Source organism: Neoarius graeffei, chromosome 6 (genome assembly GCF_027579695.1).
Source record: "Neoarius graeffei isolate fNeoGra1 chromosome 6, fNeoGra1.pri, whole genome shotgun sequence".
NCBI classification, from domain to species: Eukaryota; Metazoa; Chordata; class Actinopteri; order Siluriformes; family Ariidae; genus Neoarius; species Neoarius graeffei.
The window spans coordinates 102,335,967-102,350,404 of NC_083574.1; the positions used below are offsets into that span (position 1 = coordinate 102,335,967).

General features: G+C 39.2%; 1 protein-coding gene across 1 annotated transcript in view; it reads right to left on the reverse strand.

Moving 5' to 3' along the window:
* Positions 1-1,089: 1,089 nt before the first annotated feature.
* The window catches only part of LOC132888476 (NACHT, LRR and PYD domains-containing protein 12-like), a 54,442-nt gene continuing 41,093 nt past the window's right edge, over positions 1,090-14,438 (reverse strand). The window contains exons 15-17 of the mRNA XM_060924522.1: positions 12,567-12,737; positions 12,206-12,367; positions 1,090-1,792 (exon numbers count right to left, since the gene is read on the reverse strand). Coding sequence (XP_060780505.1) covers positions 1,786-1,792; positions 12,206-12,367; positions 12,567-12,737 — 340 coding nt within the window. The 3' untranslated portion in view covers positions 1,090-1,785. The remainder of the gene's footprint in view (positions 1,793-12,205; positions 12,368-12,566; positions 12,738-14,438) is intronic.

Sequence of the window (14,438 nt, forward strand, 5' to 3'; positions counted from 1 at the left end):
GCATTAGTCCTTTAATACATTTCTCATAAGATTCTGTTACCAAAACTTGGGTAAAAATAACATTTTTTAAATTTGTCCCAGCAATTTATTATTTTGAACGAGGCAGGGAACGTGGAGCCCCACCCAAGGGTTACGGTAAGGAATAAGGTTAGGGGTGGGGCTACATGTATAGCCACGCCCCAGGGGTTAGGGGTGGAGCTACACATGCCCCACCTCGTTCTTCGGGCTGCAGCCAGGACCTTCTCCCTGAGCATGCTGAAAATGAAACTTTATCCCAGAAAACTCAAACCTGATCATCCAAAGTGTGGGATTTCTTTAAACAGAGACCGAATAAAATAGAGCTCTGCATGGTTTGTAAAACTAAAATGACCTTCTACAGGAGCACAAACACTGCACAAATATCTCAAAAGTAAACGTCCTGTGGCTCTCTGACTTCAAAACCAAAAGACAGCAGCGTAAGTATTTATTTAATTATTGTTTATTATGCAAATAAGGAGTTAAATTCAGCCTTGTTCTGGAAAGCAGCGTCGCCATCCAAGTCATGAACATCTGCTCTATCCTCACTGTAAGCAGGTAATTTCCATTAACATTACACTGTCAGTCAGTATAAACAAACCTTTTACAGATAAATAATGCAAGTTCATTTCTGATTACAATCAGCACGAGCCGTTGAAATAAATCCAACTCAACACTATTTACGGTAATTAATAGCATGATATCGTAAACAACATCTTTCCTAATGAGGCCTACACTGCATAAATCTAAAGTGTTGTGATGAATAATATCATGAGGTAAAAGTTAGTTTGAAATGGTTCCTTCATTCATAGAGTTCATGTGAAAATGTCACTGATTTTTGTGTCTCAGGAAGAGTGAAAGTATTTTTATGAGAAAATATTTGAATAAAAGTTTGAAAGATTAAAAAGGTAGAAGTTATGGCTATTATTTATTGATAAGCTCACCAAAGGATTAATTGACTAATAAAAAAAAATCAATAGATTAATTTAAAAAAATCATTAGTGCAATCAACTAATTAAAAAAATTAATTAAAAAAAATTGTTCATTGTAGCCTTAGTGTAAAGACACAGAAGAATATTCCAGATATTTAAAAAAATTATTATAAGCATATTTTAGTAACAAAATTAATTTATTAAAAAACAAAAAGTCTGTATGTGTGTGAATGAGAACGACAGCAGAGTCCGACTTTCTAACATTCTTCCCATAATGTGTGTTTCAGTGTGTGTGGGATTAGAGAGTGAGGGTTATCGGTGCTTTCATTACAAATGAAGTTGTCCATGTGATATTTATTAAACAAACACGTTCACTGTGTTCAGCTCTGAAAGTTCCTTTGCAGAAGAAAGGAACAGAAACCAGAACAAACTTCCTTTTCAGTAAATGGACTGAATGAAATCTGAGCGTCAGTCACCAGGATGTTTGTAGCCCGTATTGGTGAGGGAGTTTTTTTGTTCTTTTCTAGTCCATGTTGTTTTGTGGTTTGGAGGTGGGAACGCTTGTGTAGCCTTTATTTTGTAGATTCTGTGAACTACTGGTGTGACTTTTCTCTGTGCAGTCTTTTGTTGTGTTCCCCCTCCTGCCCTGGTCTGGCTCGCTGGAGACATTGTCCACACTGCTTCCTCACTGTGGGACGAGTTCCATTTTTCCCTCTCTTTGGTCATGCTGCAGTGTCGACGACTCACTTTCTAAAGTCGGCTGCTGATCAGAATTTCTAATACCAGGGACGTAACGTGTAATATCAAACCCAAGAGCTTTCATTTTCTCCCATGTGGTCTAATAACTGTAAGATGAAAACAGAAAAAAAAGACGGGTTTAAACATTGTGATCAATATAAATTATCTTACTCAGGAACTATATCTGTTTTCCCTTGTAATTATCACTTTATTAAAATATTTAAAATAAATCACATTTGGTTAAATCACATTCGCACTTCAGTAAATACAGTATAAAAATAAATGTGAATGAACAGTTGATCAGTGTGTGTGTGAGAGTGAGTGAGTTTAGAGCATGTTGGACTCGTGTAAGCTGTTATTCCTGCTGAAATGAAAGTAAAACTGCAGTGGTATTTCTGTGTAGAACAGTAACAGCTCAGTTCAAAGTGTACTTAGTGTACTCCAATCAAATTACAGCCACAACTAACAATTAGCATGCAGTGATTGTTAGCATTATGTTTGAATTCTGATATTGAGTTCTGATGGGATATTCTATGCGCTTCTGTCAGGGGCGGCGCTGGGGGGGGAGTTAGGACGATTCTAAGGGCCTGGCACTGACAGGGGGGCCTGTGAGGGATATTAATATTATTTTAATAGTATTGCCTTGTGTAAGTTTTTGAAATAAAATATTTCATTTCATCTGTTAAAATATGCAAATTATACATGGTTATGATTTGCTATATCCTTGAATTATTTATGATATTGTCATTTCACCCCTCCTCCCTTTTTACTAATGGTACAGTCTGATTCTGGGCGGGGACAGTGAAATGTGTAGCTCCGTGTGTGCACAGCGCTATTAGCACAGCGCCGCTATTAGCGCAGCTCAGATCAGCTGCCAGTTTTTCTGTGTGCGCAACAGAGCAACATTCTAGAAGTTGCTAAGCAGGAGCAGGTGTGATGGTGGTGAGATAAATTATGAAGTCCGGATTTCAAAAACGGAAGGAGAAGCAGCAGAAAGGGAGAAAAAGGGTCGACAATTGGTGACTCAGTTTTTCCCAAAGAAAGGTAGTCTATTATTCACTGACACTCGATGCCATTACAGCATGCTAGCTAATGATAGACTAGCAGATTTCATTTTAACCTAGGGTGACCAGACGTCCCGGTTTTACCGGGACAGTCCCGATTTGGGGTTGTGTGTCCCAAGTCCCGACAAAAGTCTGTCGGGACACGGATATGTCCCGGTTTTCACCACTCGCAACTTTTGCAACTGAGCAGCGTGGGAATCATTAGTGGAGAAATGTCTGCATTTACTATTTTGATGAATTGACAGGAATCGCAAACTTTCCTGGTTACTGCCCCCTGGCCCTGTGGCATGGGTGTTTATTTAGCCACATTATTCCAGACAACAGAACGTGTTGCCATGCAACAATAAAATAAACATTAACTGGCGCGTTCTTTGTCTAGCAGCTAGCAGCAGTAATGCCGCAGCAATTATGCCGAAAATAAAATGTACCTTTTCCAAAGATTTACAGGGCACCTACCCCTTCCTCCGATGCAGAACAATGCACACGAAGCCTACTGCACACACTAAGTGTTTTGTTCTCGTACTGAGTTGGGTAGCCTATGTTGCAAATGATGCGCGCTCCTGTGGGGGCTTTCCTCGGGCTGTCGCCCCTCTCCTCTTTTATTGCTGTTTTGTTTGAGTGTATATTTACGGAAGCCGTGAGAGGCCCTTCATATAATCTTTTTTTATTCACCTTGTTATCCCGAGATAACGACATAATTAATTCAGGATCTCGAGAAAACAACAACTAATTCGAGATCTCGAGAAAACAAAACCGTTATTCCGAGATCTCGAGAAAACAAAATTATTTCATGATCTCAGCTGGATCACTGTATCTCCGTCGGTGGAGACGAAGCCGGGCCAGTCTTCTGCGGAGGTGCCGCGGACTAATTTTGAAATTATCCCTTATTAAAAGACTTAATGCAATCTCTCCCTGTCTCAACCCCTGATCAAAATATTGCCTTATTAGGTGATCGATTATTCCAGACATTCTAATGACCAAAGTTGCGTCTATACAGAATGAGAAATAGCCCCAAAGTCAGCATATCACAAGTCTCTTGGCGCACCTGAATGAACCATTTCTCAGCTGTTTACTAGAGATCATGAAATAATTGTTTTGTTTTCTCGAGATCTCGGAATAACGTTTTTTTCTCGAGATCTCGAATTAGTTGTGTTGTTTTCTCGAGATCCTGAATTAATTATGTTGTCTTGGGATAACAAGGTGAATAAAAAAAAAAGGATTATAGGAAGGGCCTCTCGCGGCTTCCGTAGTATATATTCTCAAATCACTTGTCTCTTTTTTGTTTCTGTTTAACATACCATTCTGACAGTTTGGCCATATTGCTGTGTTGAACAGCTTGTTGCACCTTCCATTAAAGTGTTCACTTTTGTACACATCATCTTGCTTTATTCATTCAGTTGTGGGGAATGGTTTTTTTCCAAACTAAGAGGACTTATGTCAAAAAATGATCTGGAAAAACTAATACATGCCTTCATCTTTAGTAGGGTTGATTACTGCAATGGCCTTTTCACAGGCCTGCCAAAAAAGACCATCAAACGACTTCAGCTGGTTCAAAATGCAGCGGCGAGGGTTCTCACACGAACAAAAAGAACAGAGCACATTACTCCAATTCTAAGGTCCCTTCACTGGCTTCCAGTAAGCTACAGAATTGACTTTAAAGCATTGCTGCTGGTGTACAAATCTCTAAATGGTACAGGGCCCAATTACCTCTCTGATATGTTGCAGCGGCCTAACCCAATCAGATCTACCAGATCGCAGCAGAAAAATTTACTATTAAAACCTGTTGTTAAAACAAAGTGTGGTGAAGCAGCTTTTAGCTACTATGCAGTGCAGCTATGGAACCAACTGCCAGAGGACATTAAAAATGCTCCTGCTGTTGGCAGCTTCAAATCTAGGTTAAAGACCAAGCTGTTCTCAGATGCTTTCTGTTAAATAATTAATATTTTTACATTTTTTTATAATCTTTACTTTCTCTGCATGTTTTAAATTTACTTTAACTTTATTCTATTTTATTCCGCTGGTTTCTTTTTCTTTTTCTCCTTTTTGGCATTTTATTATTTTATTTCTACTATTGTTTAATTATTATTTTCTTTTAATTCTTTTAATTAATTGTTTTAGAATAAAAATAAATTTATTTTATGTAATTTTATTTCTCTATTGTTTACTGTTTTTGCTTCTGTAAAGCACATTGAACTGCCATTGTGTATGAAATGTGCTATATAAATAAACTTGCCTTGCTCCTCCTACTCAAGCGAGGAGGACGCTTCTTTGCTTTGCTCCTGCTTTCTTGATCTTTATTTCTATACTTTACTTTCTCATTTAATTTCCACTATTTTTTCATTTTATTTTTCATCTTTATAAGAAGTTAGTTTTTAAAACAAAATGCCAGGGGGCAAAAAATCCTGCAGAAAATGCATAGAACTAGAACAGAGGATTTCTATTCTGGAATCAAAGATTGATGCTCTGCCAAAGACGGACGAATTAAAAGAGATATCTCAGGAAAGGAGTACAGAAACAGTGGCTGAGAATGCAGAGATTGCACTCCGACAGACCGAGGACATTGCAGATCGAGTGGATGAAATCATCAATCAAGCTGGGCAAAATGTGAGTACAGAAAACTGGCAAATGATGGGTGGCAAGCCCAAAAATAAAAACAGAAGAGTAATTACTTCAACACCAGCTCGTTCTACAAATTACAATAGGATCTACAATCCTATGGAAAATCCACAGCCCATAAGGCTTCAGAACAAATTTGAATGCCTCAGGGATGTGGAAGAAGATTTTTCAAGCGGACAAACGCATCGTAAAAAGAGATCGCACCAAGATCGAAGAGCTGTGGGAAGAGGCAAAAAGCAGCTCGTAACACCACCTGATCCCACAACCCTTGTTCTTGGTGATTCCACTGTAAGACAATTAAAAGGTCATGGGATGATTATTTGCTGCCTTCCAAATGCATCCATCTCTGACACCAAAGACAGCATTTTGAAACTCATGTCCGAGCATAAAACTATTAAACGTATTGTTGTGCATGTGGGAGCAAATGATGTTTTCAGAGAACAGCTGTTTGTCCAAGATGATTTCAGAAAACTTTTTTCTGAGCTCTATAAGACTGGAATACAATCTTTTATTAGCGGCCCACTTCCAGCGAGAGGAAGTTTTGCATTTTCTCGACTCTTCAGTCTTAACACCTGGCTTGGAAAAAGCTTGTTTTTCATTTGGTATGAACTTCATAGACAATTTTAACCTTTTCTGGAATCGCAGAGAATTCTACAAGCCAAATAGCACTGAACTCCGCTGGATTGGAGCCAAAGTCTTAGTAGACCAGTACAGACTTGCAATCTTTTCTCAGCCAGCATTGAGGAAAACAGTTGATAAGATGTCGCAGACTGACATAGTTACAAAAAACAATACCTCTGCAAAGCCTAAACAATCATCTTTGCAAGTCGTCATCAAGGACACACAGACATCTGACCTGCCAGACTGCCAAGATTCAAAGACAGACTGCCAAAAATCAGAGACAAACTGCTTTACAAAGAACTCACCAATTTCTTGCTCTTCTGACTTCATTTCGCCATCTCCATCTTCCCCCAGGATGGATTTCCCAAATAGCATGAAAAAATTGCTCCCAATGGCTACACTCTCTTTTTCCAGCCCAAATCTGTCGCGACAAGCAGTGTACCCAGTTCATCAAAATTGTGTTCGCCCAGGACTTTCAGCTGGCTACAAATCTTTTTCACCATCCAAAAGATACATGTCATCTCCAATCCTTTCACCCTCAAACCAAATGGAACATTTAGAAAGTCTTGTTTGATGTACTCTGGGTCCCTGCAAATGGGTGTAGTTTTGAAAACCAGCAGGGACCCAATGTGCCTATGCCATTCTCTATTCCTGTGTTGATAAGAAATAGAAAACATAGAGCACATTTAACCCTGGAGGTAAACCAATCTAATCTCCTTCCTGTTTTAAAACATCAGAGTGCACAAGCAGATATTACTTCTAGACTTTCTGTAAAGCTAGCTCTTCTGAACGTTAGATCACTTTTAAACAAGTCATTTTTAATTAATGATCTTATCTGCAAACACAATCTTGATTTTTTGCTTCTAACTGAAACTTGGCTGGATCAAGCAAATAGTGCTACCACCCTTATTGAAGCAGCTCCCCCAAATTTAAATTTTTTGAATGTTACCCGACAAGGGAAAGGTGGAGGGATCGCAAATCTATTCAAAGTCTCTTTTCAATGTAAACAATCCTCACTTGGTGATTTTACGTCCTTTGAACACTTATGTGCACTTGTTACATGCTCTCCTAACATATTATTATTAACTATTTATAGGCCTCCGAGACATTCAGCCAAAGTCTTTCTTGAAGAGTTTGGTGAACTGTTGTCAGTCATTTGCTTAGAGTTTGATTGTCTTATTATATCTGGGGATTTTAATTTGCATGTAGATAATACTGATAACACTTATGCCAAAGAACTACTTGCACTGATTGACAACTTCAACCTAGTACAACATGTACAGGGGCCGACCCACTCTCGTGGTCATACCCTTGACCTCGTCATCGCAAAGGGTCTTACTGTTTCTACTACTGTTGTTGATCTTGCCTTATTCGATCATTTCTGTTTTCTCTGATGTTTCTACGTCTCCTCACATTCAGAACAGCTCAACGACTATGGGTAGGAGAGTCATAAAAGACAACACATGTGCTCTCTTTGAGCAAGCTCTCTCTCAGAACTCAACCAAAATGTCAGACTCTGTAGATGATTTACTGGAAATTTTTAATTTAAATATGACCCAAATTATGGATGATATTGCTCCATTCAAAATCAAAAGAGTCAATGATAAGCAGAAAGCACCATGGAAGCAATACCCGGCTGTTAAACTGCTAAAGAGAGAATGTAGGAAGACTGAAAGAAAATGGCGCAAATCTAAACTTCACATCCATCATCAAATCCATAAAGAGATGCTTTGTAATTATAATTATGAAATTCGTAAAGCAAGACAGTCTTTCTTCTCCAACATCATCAGCAGGAATATGAACAATGCCCGTGTGCTATTTTCAACAGTAGAGAAGCTAACTAATCCCACAATTAGCACCTGAACTTCTCTCAGTTAATAAATGCAATGAGTTTGCATCCTTTTTCAAAGGTAAAATTGATAAAATACGGCAGAATATTGCTCATAATATATCTCAGTTGCAAAAAATTGAAAAACTGCAATCACCAATGACACAGATAGATAACTTCAACACAATGTCAGAATTTTGTTTAATTGATTATGAGACTCTTGAAAAAGCTGTACAAAATCTCAGTTCCTCAACATCTGAATTGGACATTCTGCCCACCAACTTTTTTAAGTCTGTTCTTCATCTTATAATTACAGATGTGCTTCAAATTATAAATACATCCCTAGAGACTGGCGTTGTTCCTGTGTCCCTGAAAAAAGCCGTTGTAAAGCCCCTACTTAAAAAAAATAATCTGGATCCTTCAGTATTAAATAACTACAGGCCAATATCAAATCTACCATTCATCGGGAAAATCCTTGAAAAAATTGTCTTCAATCAATTAACTGCCTTCTTGATATCAAACAGCCGTTTTGATAATTTTCAGTCAGGATTTCGTGCCAATCATAGCACTGAAACAGCGCTGATTAAAGTTATAAATGACATAAGTCTTAATACTGATGCAGGCAAAACATCGGTCCTGGTATTACTGGACCTCAGTGCAGCTTTTGATGCTGTTGATCACAACATACTGCTATATCGACTTGAACACTGGGTTGGATTGACTGGTAAAGTTATCAATTGGTTAAATTCATACTTAAAAGATAGAAGCTTCTTTGTTACCATGGGAAATTGTTCCTCAACGTCAATGTTCTTGACCTGTGGTGTCCCCCAGGGGTCGATTCTTGGACCATTACTTTTCAACCTTTATATGCTCCCACTTGGGCAAATTATCAATAACAATTCAATTCTGTATCACTGCTATGCAGATGATACCCAAATTTATCTTGCTTTATCACCTAATGATTATGCCCCCCTTGAATGTCTCTACCAGTGTATCGATCAAATCAACAGCTGGATGTCACAAAATTTTCTTCAGCTGAACACAGATAAAACAGAAGTAATTCTATTTGGAAAAAAAGATGAAAGACTCAGGATTACCACTATTCTTGACACAAAAGGGATTAAAACTAAAGAAATGGTTAAAAATCTTGGTGTTTTCATTGACAGCGAGTTAAACTTTGACAGTCACATGAAAGCAATCACTAAAACGGCATTTTATCACCTAAAAAACATTTCCAAACTAAGAGGACTTGTGTCAAAAAATGATCTGGAAAAACTAATACATGCCTTCATCTCTAGTAGGGTTGATTACTGCAATGGCCTTTTCACAGGCCTGCCAAAAAAGACCATCAAACGACTTCAGCTGGTTCAAAATGCAGCAGCTAGGGTTCTCACACGAACAAAAAGAACAGAGCACATTACTCCAATTCTAAGGTCCCTTCACTGGCTTCCAGTAAGCTACAGAATTGACTTTAAAGCATTGCTGCTGGTGTACAAATCTCTAAATGGTACAGGGCCCAATTACCTCTCTGATATGTTGCAGCGGCCTAACCCAATCAGATCTACCAGATCGCAACAGAAAAATTTACTATTAAAACCTGTTGTTAAAACAAAGTATGGTGAAGCAGCTTTTAGCTTCTATGCAGTGCAGCTATGGAACCAACTGCCAGAAGACATTAAAAATGCTCCTGCTGTTGGCAGCTTCAAATCTAGGTTAAAGACCAAGCTGTTTTCAGATGCTTTCTGTTAAATAATTAATATTGTCTTTTTTACATGTTTTATAATCTTTACTTTTACAGTCTCTGCATGTTTCAAATTTACTTTAACTTTATTCTATTTTATTCTGCTGGTTTCTTTTTTTTTTCTTTTTCTCCCCCTATTTGAACTTCTACTTCATTTTATTATTTTATTTCTACTATTGTTTAATTCTTATTATATTTCTTTTAATTCTTATATTATATATTAGAATAAAAATAAAATTATTTTATGTAATTTTATTTTCTATTGTTAACTGTTTTGCTTTTACCTCTGTAAAGCACATTGAACTGCAACTGTGTATGAAATGTGCTATATAAATAAACTTGCCTTGCCTTTTCAATCAGCAGTGCAGTGTCATTTTATTTAAATACTTCACATTTATTGCCATGGAAGATCAGATGACTGTAATGTAGAAGGTCTGCACAGACAGTGGCGTGCACAGATAGACACGAGGTGGTGCTCAAGCACCTGCCCCTCTGCCCGCTGTCCAAAAAAGTGCCCTTTTGAATTTTTTTTTTTACAGTTTACTGAGGCCAATGTCGACATGATCTTTTAGAAAAGCCGCAGCATTAAAAGCGTGTGTGAAAATAATGTCCCGATGTGTGCCCCCTCCGCACACACACCGGACCTCTGTCTCTCTTGCTCTGTCACGTGAACAAGCGTGCAGTGCATTCAATGTGAGGTTGCAGCAGCATAGCGTCCTGGAAGCCACAGCCTTGTCGTAGCGCAGACAACACATCGGGCAGTCACAGTCAGCTCTTCCCCTGCCCCACCAGCCAGGTAACACATGAATCGAGTGAAAATGTATTGTTTGGCCTCTAAGCCCAAGCTGTAATTTTGTCGTGAAGTAGCCCGTCGCATACAGAAACAACTGCACATAAGTATTATATTTTTTGCTAGACCATTTTCAGATTTAGGAAAACAAAAATTTCTTTTTCTATCTTGTTCAACTAGAGATTCCTGGCAAAGTCAAAAAGCCTTGATGTAATAAATTAAGTGGTTGTTTCACACCTTTAAAAACTAAAACGGGTCAGTGGCGACCCGAACACAAGAGGAGGGTTAAATCTCAGACTTTTATAACAAGGTGTTCCACATGCGCAAAAAAGTGCCCTTTTTTCCCCCCAGAGCACTTGCCCCCCAAAATGTCTGTGCACGCCACTGTGCATAGAACTAGCTAAACTTGTGCAGTAAACTAGCCTACTGGGCTAATACGTGAGGTAAAATATTAGGCTAGCCTACAGTACATGATACTGGTGCTAATAACTGGTTTCAAAACTAATGAGGTGCCCTCAACATACACAGATTCAGCCTCAGGAATAGGACCCCAGCCCTCAACCCAAATCCTAGGAGGAGGTGAGCAGTACAATCCATGAATAAAGGATTTAGGGTTAAAAACTATTTTAATTGCTAGGCTACAGTAAGCAGCATTAGACTATTAAGACTTACATTAAAATGAAAAGACATTTCTTTCTTTTATGAGCAACTATTCTTAGGTAACTTAGTATGGAGTTCATTCAATCAAAATGTTCATGTGTTGAGAGAACTTGCATGCATTACTGTCTCAGTAGTATCTCAGTGGATTTATAACAGATTCTGTATTCTGCACATTATGGATAGTTCAGAGCCAGCGCCCTCCTCAGGCCATGAAAGTTGAGAACACTGTGTGTGGAAAAAAAATCACCTTTTTTCATAGGTATCTTTATTGTATAATTGAGTCTAGGTGTTTTGCCATTGTTCATGTGTGGATTTGTTGATATTGTTAAGTATTTAACTTGAATATTTTGCACATTAGCTGTGGTCATCGATATCATTGCTAGTGTTCATGTGTGGATTTATTGATACTGTTGCTAAGTATTTAACTTGAATATTTGAACATTTGCTGTGTTTTCTAATAAATGTGTGATGCCTAAAAGAAACCAAAAACACTTAGTGGATTTCTTGCAGTGCACTCTGTAACTGTATCAAAAAACTAGTGTAGTTATTCGTCAAGGCGTACATTTGATCACATACAATAAGTCAATAAATGGAGAAAACAAAGGAATATATTTTGTAATCCTGATTATTGATGATGTTTGCTGGAGGGCTCTGGAGTCTCCATAATGTGCATACAGAATGTTATAAGTCCATACTGATACAGTGATGCATGCAGTTTCTCTCAACACAAACATTTGGATTGAAGGAACTCCATAGGCTACTGAGTGGCCTAATAATAGTTGCTCATAAAATAAAATATATATATCTTCCATATATATCATGGAATTTTAATTTTAAGGCAACAGTCTATTCAGTCTAATTCTGACAGTTCTGCATTTAAAATGTTCATATACCAAATAATTGTATCACCTAAACTTGCTAGGTAGCTGATCACATGCATAGTAAAGTAGAAGTGCAGCCAAAAACAGACTTCAAATTCAGCTGCTTGCGCTTGAAAATTTTACCGGGGGGCCCTAAATTGTAATCTTTCATAGGGTCCAAGATTTCTAGCGGCGCCCCGGCTTCTGTCAATACGATTATCATCGGTACATTCTGTTGATTTGTCCCATTACATTACTCGAACAGACATGACATTCTTGCTCTTACATTATATTTTAGAGGAAATATACATTCAGTCCTGTGTGTGTTAAGTTCACTTACATTAGCCGGCCTCCTGAACTTTTCAGCAACTCCTTGAGCTGTGCAAGTGAATCTTTTAGTTCATTCCCTCTCAGATCCAGCTCTTTCAGATGTGAGGAGTTTGAGCTCAGAGCTGCAGTCAGAGCAGCACCGCCTCTCTCTGTTATTCTGCAGTAAGATAACCTGCAGACAGGGAGATAATGACATACGTGTGAACATGAAGAGATTCATGAACTCATCGTGAATGTAACACAAACACAGATGTTAATACAGAGATGAAGATCTTGTCAGTTTTGTTCGTGTGCATCTGGAAAGCTCTGATTCACAGAAAACTATTAAAGATTGTGATCTCAGTTCAGTGTTTCATCACTGAGTTACTCACCGCAGTGTCTCCAGTTTACACTCGTGTTTCTTCAGTAGATCACAGAGCTTCTCCACTCCTGAGTCTCCCAGTTCACACTCACTCAGATCCAGCGCTCTGATGTGTGATGGATTTGTACAGAGAGCTGAAGCCAAAGCAGTGCAGGATTTCTCACTGACGCTGTCCCACAGTCTGCAGAAAGGAAACGGCATTTAGTCCATCAGGACAGAAAAAAAAGAAAAGAGACCTGAGATGAAATTTTTTTTTTTTAAATTCTGATTTCTTTTTATCCAAGTGTTACCTCATGTACACTAAGGGAGTATTGTGGTTACATTGCCCCCCAGAAAACACACACACACACTAATTGTGCTGCCTTTTGTGAATTTATTTGGACCTTATGCCTGTTACATGACAATAAGACCCTCTTCAAAAGTTTTATTGACACATTTTAATGGCAACCTCCATCTTCCTCCCCTCGAACGACCACATCCACTTCCGCTCCTTTCACAATACGAGTTTCACCTTTGTCATTCAGTGTAAAGAAACATATGTGAACATATACAGATTTAGTAAATTAAATACAACAAAAATCATAAACATGCAAAACTGTATGTCAAATGGCCCTTTTCCACTACCCTTTTTCAGCTCACTTCAGCTCGCTTCAGCCCGACACGGCTCGCGTTTCGACTACCAAAAACCAGCACGACTCAGCTCGTTTCAGCCCTGCTTAGCCCCTAAAACTCGCACCGTTTTGGAGTGGGGCTGAAGCGAGCCAAGCCGTGCCGAGTGAGGCTGGAGGCGTGAGCAGACACTCCCCTGCGCACTGATTGGTGAGGAGGAGTGTCCTCACATGCCCACACACGCCCCGCGAGCGCGCTGGGATCTGTAAACACCGCAAACCCGGAAGAAGAATAATTACGAATTACGAGAATTTCTGAAGCCTTATGCGCCTCGGCTCATCTATACGCTCTTGCCAGTATCTGTTGGCGTTGTCGGTGACAACAAGCCACAGCACCAAGACCAGCAACACTAACGACTCCATGTCCTCCATGTTTATTGTTTACTATTCGGGTCATGAGACTACTGCTTAAAAGATCACTGAATCAGTGACATACAGAGCATCGTGGACGAGTTCGCGGAGCGCAAGGCTCGTCGTATGCCCTTCAAATAATGCGCGCAGTAGGCTATTGATGTTTTATTATGAGCCATGTACAGTATGTCGCCTAATGTTTTTTTGTTTCTGAGTTACATGTTCGTTTGAAGGACTTAATGTACAAAATAACATAGTTGCACCCCGTAGTGTTGAAATTGGTAAACACAGTGCATTCAGTGAGGTTTGCACCGCCCTCCTTTTATTTCTGACTCTTCCTGTCACCGTTGCAACCTCTGAGCGCTCATTCGTATGCCCTTCAAATAATGTGCGCAGTATAGGCTATTGATGTTTTATTATGAGCCATGTACAGTATCCTAATGTTTTTTGTTTCTGAGTTACATGTTCGTTTGAAGGACGACTTGATGTACTAAATAACATAGTTGCACCCGGTAGTGTTGAAATTGGTAAACACCGCAGTTGCGGACATTTTGTAGCCTAAAATGATGTTATGATAAGCTTTAATAAAGGGCCCGGTCATTTGCCCCGCCCCCGGCCCGGCTCTGACTTGTTCCGCCACTGTCACTGATGTCACTGTTTGCGCTGCTTAACGACATCACATGACGTCCACCCACTTTCGCTAACTCCACCCAATGTGTCCACCCACTTCCAGCCAGCACAGTTCAGCGCGGTTGTAGTCGAAATGCAACTCCAACAGCCCCGCTCAGCTCGACTCAGCTCGACTCGGCACGGCACGGCTCAGCCGCGTTTGTAGTGGAAAAGCGGCATTATATCTGAAAGTT